At 37.7% G+C, this 9,169-nt stretch overlaps 1 protein-coding gene across 3 annotated transcripts in view; it reads right to left on the bottom strand.

Moving 5' to 3' along the window:
• Window positions 1-523: 523 nt before the first annotated feature.
• TRIQK (triple QxxK/R motif containing) overlaps window positions 524-9,169 on the bottom strand; it is a 60,407-nt gene continuing 51,761 nt past the window's right edge. For all 3 annotated transcript variants that reach the window (XM_087750078.1, XM_087750089.1, XM_087750100.1), the window contains one exon: window positions 524-2,634. In XM_087750078.1, coding sequence (XP_087606204.1) covers window positions 2,521-2,634 — 114 coding nt within the window. In that variant the 3' untranslated portion in view covers window positions 524-2,520. The remainder of the gene's footprint in view (window positions 2,635-9,169) is intronic.

The raw sequence follows: 9,169 nt of genomic DNA, 5'->3' as shown, positions 1-9,169 counted from the left end.
TATTTGCCACGTATTTCTATGTACAATGAACAAAAGTCTATCCAGTTTATCTAAGCAAAAGGAAATTTTCTTGTTACGTGAGAATATCTTTCATGTGAGTGAAAAGGCCTAACCTAAACGAAGCCAACAGACAAACTGCAAACTACGGCACTTCTGGGCAATACGGACTGATAAGCCACAAATCAGGGAAGCTGCTTCCATCACACATATACACGCTTCGGATTTTGTCTATGAGTCATAATTATGGGAAACGCAATCTTCCTGTTCTAGGAACTTCATGTTCATAAATTTGACAGTAAGAATAGCTTGCTTTTTCATGTAACTGATTCAGAAAGCAAGTTACAAGACAACCTGCTTGAAGAGGATAACTACACGTCATTCTCAAGCCACACATCACCCAGAGAGCTACGTGCAGACATTAAGAAAGCAATCCTTCCAGCATTTTATGGAACAAGAAAACTGCTCATGCAAAGTAACAGGAGAGGTCTGCAGCTTCTGTGACATGTGGTGTGGCACTGGTGAAGTGAAAGGCATGTCACATCCAAGGAGACAGCTTGTGATATGCCTTTCTCTCCACTGAAAGTCGGGCCATGTGTCAGATAACGCCTCACCATAAATGCAACATGCTGCTGAGCGTTTGGTCATGAGTGCAAGTATTAGCAGACTATAAGTCATATGAATGCGTAAATGTTAGGATTTTGTGTCTGTAACAGTCATAATTAGAAAATGAGAAATATTTGCACATATATGTTTATGCTTCTCTTTCATATTCTTCTCGGAAGACTGCTGTACTTTGAATTTCTAGAGGAGTTGTTTTGCATTGCATAAAGTGAATGAGGAGTATGACAGATAAGAAGTGGCTCCTTAGAGACTCATAATGTATATGGTCATAGTTACTGTATGGTTTAAAAATTAACTGTATTGATCTAAGTTCCTTAAGTGGTGATAATGGGACTGTGTCAATTTAAAATAAATATATTTTCCATTATAATATTTGCTATGATTTGTATCCCTTTGTCTTTAAAATAACTATAAGAAATCTTAGTCAGGCATTTCTGGACCAAGTCAGTAAATATCTCACTTGCAACTAAACCTAATGTTCTGCCCTGAAACTGGTATCAAAGATAAAGCCAAACTAGTTTGCTAATAGAATTTCAGAATTATGATAACTTTTCTGGAAGTCAATCTGCCTAACTCCCTTGCCACATTCAGCATCAATGGCTCTATGCTTTTCTTGGTATCAGTGAATTCGAACTAGAGAAAGACTGACCACATTTTTAGAAGGATCAGAACTGAACCTTTACAACCACAAGCTCAGTTATATGCCAAAGCCAGAGTAGAACAGGATAAAGCCAGAATTTTACAGCTCCCTGCAGCTGCTTTGACTTACCGACTTCTTCAAGTGGCTTGTGATTATCAAAGGGATCAGAAATGTTATCTACAGTGCATCTTCTGCAAGGTACTTTGCAAGAACTGAAGGATGTCATGGGGACAAGATTTTCCAAATTATTAGTAGGCATGAAAGAAAATGTTTCTTAATACTTACAACGTCTCACATTACTTTGATGATTAAAATGATTGTATAACTGGAAAGCAATTTTTTTACAACATCCCCCTAACAGGCAGAGCAAGTTGATACCACAACCAGCAGGAAGAGTATAATTAAAATACGATTTTGACTTTATATTAATAATAGAGCAATACACTAATTAAAACCAACATCGACTGAACTTTCTATTTACACTAGTTCAGACAGCACAGGAGGCAAAGAACTGTGTTTCAGAGGCATATGCGAATGTTAGAGCTTCTGTCATCCAGGTGCCATTTCTGACAGAACACATGTGTGCTGAACAGTTGGCAAAAGAATGAAAAAGATTACTGCAGATATATGGGCACACAGAATCTGGGATGACATAAAATTAAGTCCATATAGGAGGTGACAGACTGCTTCTAAAAAGCTATTTTTTTCCTACAATTTCTTCCATCTTCCTGCGCGCGCGTGTGCACACAAGCACAAAAAAGATTAAAAGGGAGAGAAAGGATGAGAGTTTTTTGATACACTTTAAATACAAATCAAGAAAAGACTTTCTGTTTGGTATTTCAGCTTTCTTTTGGGAAAGGAAAAGGAACCTAATTTGGCTATTAGGAAGCTTTGATTCCTAAATTTAGTCAAGGCAGACTCTCCTCCTGTGAAGTCAGCATCAATACCCATGATAATAATAGCACCTGTCTTTTAACATCAAAGTTCTCTGCCTGAGAAAAAAATAATGTAAACAATAAACTTCATCTATTGTACTGCTGCTCCTGGCTTTGGTATTAACCAAATACACTTGCCAGGCATGAGTGTTCTCTTATTTTGGAGATCTGGAATGTAAAAGTGATTGATGTATTGCAAAACTTTCTTATGAACTTGGATTGCAAGAAATGGCATCATTTACTGTCTCACAGTGAAGGGACTGTGTGTTCCTACGTAGTCTTGTTCGAGCTGAAGAAATCTTCATGATAGATTCATTGCATCTGCTAGTTTTCATCTGGATCCAGATCAAGGTCAACTTCATTGGAAATGTTAAGATAAAAGAAAGCATAGAAAGCCAACAAAAATACCAGTATAGCTGCAAGGACAAGGGCAACTTCCTGTAGAAATAAGAGAAAAAAACCAAAACAAAACCTGTTATAAATAGTACCATATTTTCAGTTAAATCAGAAATAAATATTATTTCCATTCTATAATGCACATCAAAATACCATCAGACATACATAATTGCATAAGGCATTGACACTTTAATGATTTCTTCTTTATGATGACCATTTCAGAATGTTATAAAATCCATTCACTCAATAAAGATTTTGGTGAGTCTGATATACTGCAAGAAATAGGATATTTGGCTTAAAGATCTTTGGTCTGACCTAGAAATAGGAGCTTTACGCCCTTTTATTATGCCATTCCTCCTTTTTTAAAAGAAAAGACAGAATTCACAAACGACAGTTTTGAATACAAATTTAAGTTATGAATTTACACTGTGAATTTTGATGTTTTCTAGCAATATGTTACTGCTTTTTGCCAACAAATTTGTAATTTTTTAATGAAGCAAACACAGTATGGTGGAAGTCAATGAAAATTGCTACCTCTACCTCCCAACCTCCTGGCATGCGTTACAATATGGAGCTACAAAATCCTTCAGAATTGGACAAAACTTTTCTTCCTTCCCCTCTGCAATAAGGCAAAAAGCACAACAATTTGCACTTGCACTTGCCTCTCTTCCCATAAAATACTGCAACTTGCTGCATCTTCCTTAATTAACATAAAAGCGTCTTCCAAAGTATACATGATTTATAGCAGCTTTCAGAAGCAGAAAAATGTTTTTGTACTACACGTCATACTCATTATGTGACTGCCTATCATCATATTCTATCTTAAGGCTGGACTCTGTTAAGCTCCAAGTTTAGATCTCAGATATAACAAATCATAGTATGATCATCCTCTTTATAACACTACTTTCAAAGTCACAGTATTTCACATTTTTAAGTTTTTATTTTCCTGAAAAGCACAGCACACTTCCTGTAGTGTTGACTCTCATTTTGCTAGACAATGAAAGAAGAAATATAAATCGGAGAAAAATCCTTATGTTCCTTCAGCTCACAGAAAGTGCCACTTCCACAGCTAACAACATGCACTGCTTCCTTCCTTGTCATCATGATGTACTTTTAAAATCACGCACTGAGGTGCTCAAAAGGAACAGGTTACTTTGTACCCCCCAAAACCGTTTTCCCTCCACAAAAAGAAGCAACAACCTCCCTTCCAAATCTGAGCTTCATGTTAACTTACAAACCATCTGCGTCAGAACAATCTAGCTGTATACTTAAAAGAGAGAAGAAAAACAGTTCAGCAACTTTATAACAACTAATCTGAATTGGTAGAGAAGATACCATATCAAATCTACTCTGCCAGTGGGACTGAAAGGAGATGCTTACACCGCACCTAGACGATCAGACACCCTTTACCATCCAGGTAGAGAATCTGACCCTCTCTGGTGTAAGATTCATTGTGTCCTCTAAAAGAGGTCAGGTGAATTCTTCCTAAAAATGCCTATTTCTCCTCTTAGACTAGAAGGGGAGTGGAGATGGTAGCTCTGGTGCGGAGACTTGTGCTGTGGGACGAATTCTGTCCAGTATCTGTAGATTGATGGTGGCTTTGTGACCAACTTCGTGTGTCCACTGCCATGAAGGAGTTAAAACTGTGTTAGCTTCATTTTTTAAAGTCTAGCCCATAATCTGGCATTCTTCTATAGAACAGCATTTCATTTGCATTTACATGAATGCATTATATAGTTTATCAGAATGTTGGATCAATAATTCAACATATGCCATCTAATAAACTTTGAAATACTACTGCCTAGTTGGCGTATGCTCTATAGGAGTCTTTGTTCTATAGAAAGCTTTGCTTTACAGTTTATATGGATGATTAATTGAGATGTACTTTAAATTTATTTTACCACATTAAAATTGCTACTGTAAATTTGCTGAGGCTGTTTGCTACAGAATTCAACTACATTTTCCTCTTACTATATCATCCTCTGAACCTCATCCTCCTGATTTCATATGATTTGATTAAAAAAAAACAGAAAGTACATCTAATTCACTAATATATTAAAGGAAAGTGATTTTTGCTTTGTTGCAGTTGCAACACGTCAGTATCTCACAAAAGGGCATGGCAGCATCAGACAGGTTTCATTTATTTCCTTGTATCCACAGCTGTGCTCCCAGACCCATCTGGCCACACAGCTACTAATCTTAAGAGGATGTAATAAACAAGTGACATACAACTGCAAGCTCCATCTGCTCAGGAGAGTGGACAACAAAACCGTACAATGCAGGCACCGTTCACACTTGACACAGAGAGCAAATTCATTCCGGTATTGAAAAGTTTTTTCCCTTGTTTGGATGCCACGCTTGCCACGTTTTCTGCTTTACAATAGGTTCACCTTTCCTCTCCCTTCTCCCCGTGCTCCCTTATGAAACGCTGTGGTAGCAGCAGCAAAATTTGGGGGAATGTTTCCATTAAAGATTTGTTTTCTAGGAGTGGAACTGGAAAAATCTTCATTTCTATTCTCAGGTTGCCCAGTAACTGCTTTGATGGGAGTAGTTCTTTAATTCCTCTGCCTAACTTTTACAGTGAATAACGCTGAGATAACAATACTACTTTCCTTACACAGGCATTAGGAACTGGGTGGCTGGATCAGTATTTATTAACCCTGGGAATGAAAAGCCTTATTGAAATTCCAGGTTTGTGAATTATGCAAGAACCTTAATTTTGAATTACTGAAGAAGGAAGAGTAACAAAAATCTAAAATAAACAGCCTAACAAAGGACACCTGGCTCTCAGCTAGGGATATGCAGTCTCTTAAGAATTGCATCCAGTTTATGAACTTTTATAAACATAAATTTTTACATAAATGTAAATAGCAAATGAGATGCTACACCACTATACTGTCTTTGCAACAACAGTATATATTGTCATTTTAATTTGTTTTATACTTATCAGGCTTTGCTATTTGTATTTTAAGCCATGCATAGAAATGAAATGTTAAAATACTCCCTGCTCGGCATATATAGCTCCCTTTCTCTTGCACTTTATGGATCATCCCCATCATCCCTCTGCCAAATCCATTTACTCAGAGGATTTCACCATGAATAATTAACCAATATAGAAAAAGTCCTATAGAAATAAACTTAAAATGATCACAGGGCTTTTTCTCCTTTTTTTCTTTTATAACGTGGTACAGAACACTAGGAAATAACATCCCTGCTCTCAAATCTCAAACTACAGTCAAAGAAGCCTTTAAAAGGAACAGAATTTTCTATTATATTCTCTTATATTTAGAATAATGTCTGTAGAACCCTACTGATTTCAGCTTGGTTAAGTTTTTCAGAAACTTTTCCATAAAGGAAACACATGCCATTACAGCATAACATAGATTTAATTCTCTTATCACTTTTTGTCAGTTTTATGTCTTTCATGCCAAAATACTTGGATAATGTCCTCAGATTCACCCTGATGGAGCAAGTTGCCGAGTTGGGATCTAAACAAGATTAATCAGGAGATGAAAAAACAGGGTTGAGGAAAAAATTTTGGCTATAATAACACGAATCTAGACACTGTGTATAGCAGCATCATATCCTACACATAGAGAGAAATAGCACACTTTCAGGAAATTTCGGATTTTTTACATGATTTTTATTGTCCTCCAAAGAGAATCGTACCTTTTTTATCCAAAACCAGCTTAAAACTAGGTGAAAGTGTACCACAAATTAGTGTCTTTGAAATGCCAAACTATCCCTAGCTATTTCTGAAAAGAGATGAAAAGAAAATCTTGCTGACCAAGGATACCTGTAGAAATAAAACAAACATACACGGACTTGACAGTCAACCTTTTTATCCCATATAATTTCTAATTGGAAGACTTTATCTGGACATGCACTGTGACCATTTTTTAGAGTTTCAACAAAATCATATTTAAAAATGGACGTCTACTTCCTTAATGCAGAACATTCTACATCTAATACAAGGTAACAAAAGTAATTTATTAACTTTTATCAGCAATTTTTATGTTATAAATTTTTTATTGTAAAAATTTCAGATGGAACAAAGATCGTTATTGTCTCAAGTAATGAGAACAAGGAACTATTACAGTCATCTAAAAGGCCTGGCTATATAATCACAAAGCAACAGGATTCATTTTAATATACCTAAATGCAAGATAATATATGCAGGTATCAAAGATGTAGATAGTACTTACAAAGTGGAGGACTCTGCCTTGAAAAACTGTGACTCTAAAAAGGTCTTTGGATTTAAGGGGCAACCACTCCCTCAGAGTAATCTCTGCCTGTGCAAAGGTGGAGGGATTTCCAGTAGGGAGGTAACTGGTATTTATTTTATCATAGAGAAGAATGAGAGGTAATTTCCTTACAGCATATAACTATATATGCCATACACCTGTATTTAAGTAAGGCGCTTCACAGTGTGGGGTCCTATCTTGTTTACAAGAACCTCTCAAGGTCCAGCTGTGGTTAGATAAGCTCTGTCTTGAAATAGGATGCCATTTCCTAGGAGCAAGAATGATTGAACATTCCAGTTCCCTCTTGGGGAAACTATGGACTTCCATGGCTGTGAGTCTTTTATGGTCAGATCTCTCAAAAAAAGTACGTTTTTATTTAGCTATTGGGAAGAATACTTTAACCTGGGCTTGTGTGAAAAGAAGGCTCTGGCTGCCAGCCCTGGAGTTGGCAAACTCAGCCCTCCAGACTGCTCCCCTCCTTCAGGCCCTGGGAAGACCGGGGTTACTTACATGGTCAGTGTGACATTCTGAACCCCTGAAGCACCAGGCTGTTAAAAGTAATGGCACCTCATGCTTCAGTGCTTCACTTTTCTATACAGGATGAGAAGCAGTTTCCTTCTATTTCAGGAAATTTACCTCCAATTGTATTGACTTCATTTCTGGGATTTGAGGTTTTGTTGCTGTCAACTGTCCTTTGAAGTGTTAGAGATTGGTCATAAGTAGAGACCAAAGCCTGAGAAAGATGGACTACTGCTCCGAAACGGTACAGAAAATCCTCCTAGGCTCCTGCTTGGTGCATCTTGTTCACATGCTCAAACCACCATGATTACTGTACTTACGTGTACAGGTCAGGCCAGGGTCAGATGGGAGCAATCTGATTTTGTTTTTCTCTTTGTATGTTTTTTTTCCCCTCCCTTCCATTTCAAGGTCAGGGATCAAAGTCTGACTACTGGGATCACTGGGAATAACACACTTTGTTCACTGGTAGCACATTAAGCTGCCCTGCTCTTCATGTGAGGCACATAAGCTGGTTTGAAGACCCAGTATTTTGGCCGTTATAAAGTGCTTGGACTTCCTAGAAAGTATTTGGATGAAATTTTATGATCTGTAACATATAGAAGGCCAGATCAAATGATCTAATAGTCCCTTGTGGCCTTAATTTCTGCAAAGCTATGAAACTATATTCCCAACTTATCTTCGCAAATGCAGTTCACTAACTTAGCAGATTATGAACAGTGTGAAATCAGAGAATACCCTTTGCCAAAATACACTAGGAATGCCTTGTTATCTATTCATACATAACTTGTTCCAGATGAGATAAACTCTTAATAGTGAGCTAGCTGGCTACACAATAGATTAAGTAGATATGCAAAAGAATGACAGACAGTAAGCTCTCACTTTTTTAGGAAACATTTTCTCCTTAGCTCAATTGATGTACATTGCTAATAATTCTCTATGGAGTGGTATTCTGTAGCCGATTATGTCTTTGCAAGTGGGTGTAAAATACTACTGTTCAGATTTGTGTCTACCTTTCAACAAGAGAGAAAACTTTATCATCTATCCCACGGACCACTGATTCATTCTTGCAGCCTGTGAAAAGAATCTCTCCCCAAGAACTCCCATTACTTTCAGGCTCTGCATACCAAACTCCAGTTATCTGGGGCTGAGCTTCCACATTCCTCAAACCATTTTCTGCTTGCCACCCTCCTGCTGGCACCTCTTCCTCACCCACTGAGAGCAGAGTTAGCACCAATGGTGCAGACTCCTTGCTGCTTCGCCTGGTAAGGAGGAGCAGGTGGGCTTCCACCAGCACGAGCCCCCCACGGGGGGACAACAAAACAACCACGCAGAGAAGGTTCAGAGGCTCCCTTTTTGGTACCACTACAAAGAATTTTGTCTTACCCAAACACCAGGAGACATACAGCATACCGCTTTCTCTCCAAGTTGCTTCTCGACACAGGGGTCCTGCTTTTCCAAGAGACACCATATACTTTGGCACTGTCGGCATTAGTGTCACATACACAAACAGAGCTAGCACAATAGCTCTGCTACAATATTTAATTTTTAAAGATGTTTAAACAGCAAATATTACACACCAAATACTAGCATGGTCACCCTGCTTGAACTAACTTTTGATAGTTATTAGTGCTTAGCTGCTTCCTGACATTATCAACATGGATAAAATCTCTCATTGGGGAAATTAAAAAGTACTAAATGCCAGGGACTGAAAGAAACTTTGTTACTTTAAACCTTGCATTAAAATGACAAGGCAATCAAAGTTTGACAAGACAAGCTAATTAGTATGCCAGCGATGAAATGTGAAGGATCTCCAG

Source organism: Nipponia nippon, unplaced genomic scaffold (assembly GCF_047370975.1).
Source record: "Nipponia nippon isolate SJK-2023a ecotype South Korea unplaced genomic scaffold, ASM4737097v1 scaffold_1, whole genome shotgun sequence".
Classification (NCBI taxonomy): domain Eukaryota; kingdom Metazoa; phylum Chordata; class Aves; order Pelecaniformes; family Threskiornithidae; genus Nipponia; species Nipponia nippon.
This window is presented reverse-complemented; position numbering and strand designations above follow the sequence as displayed.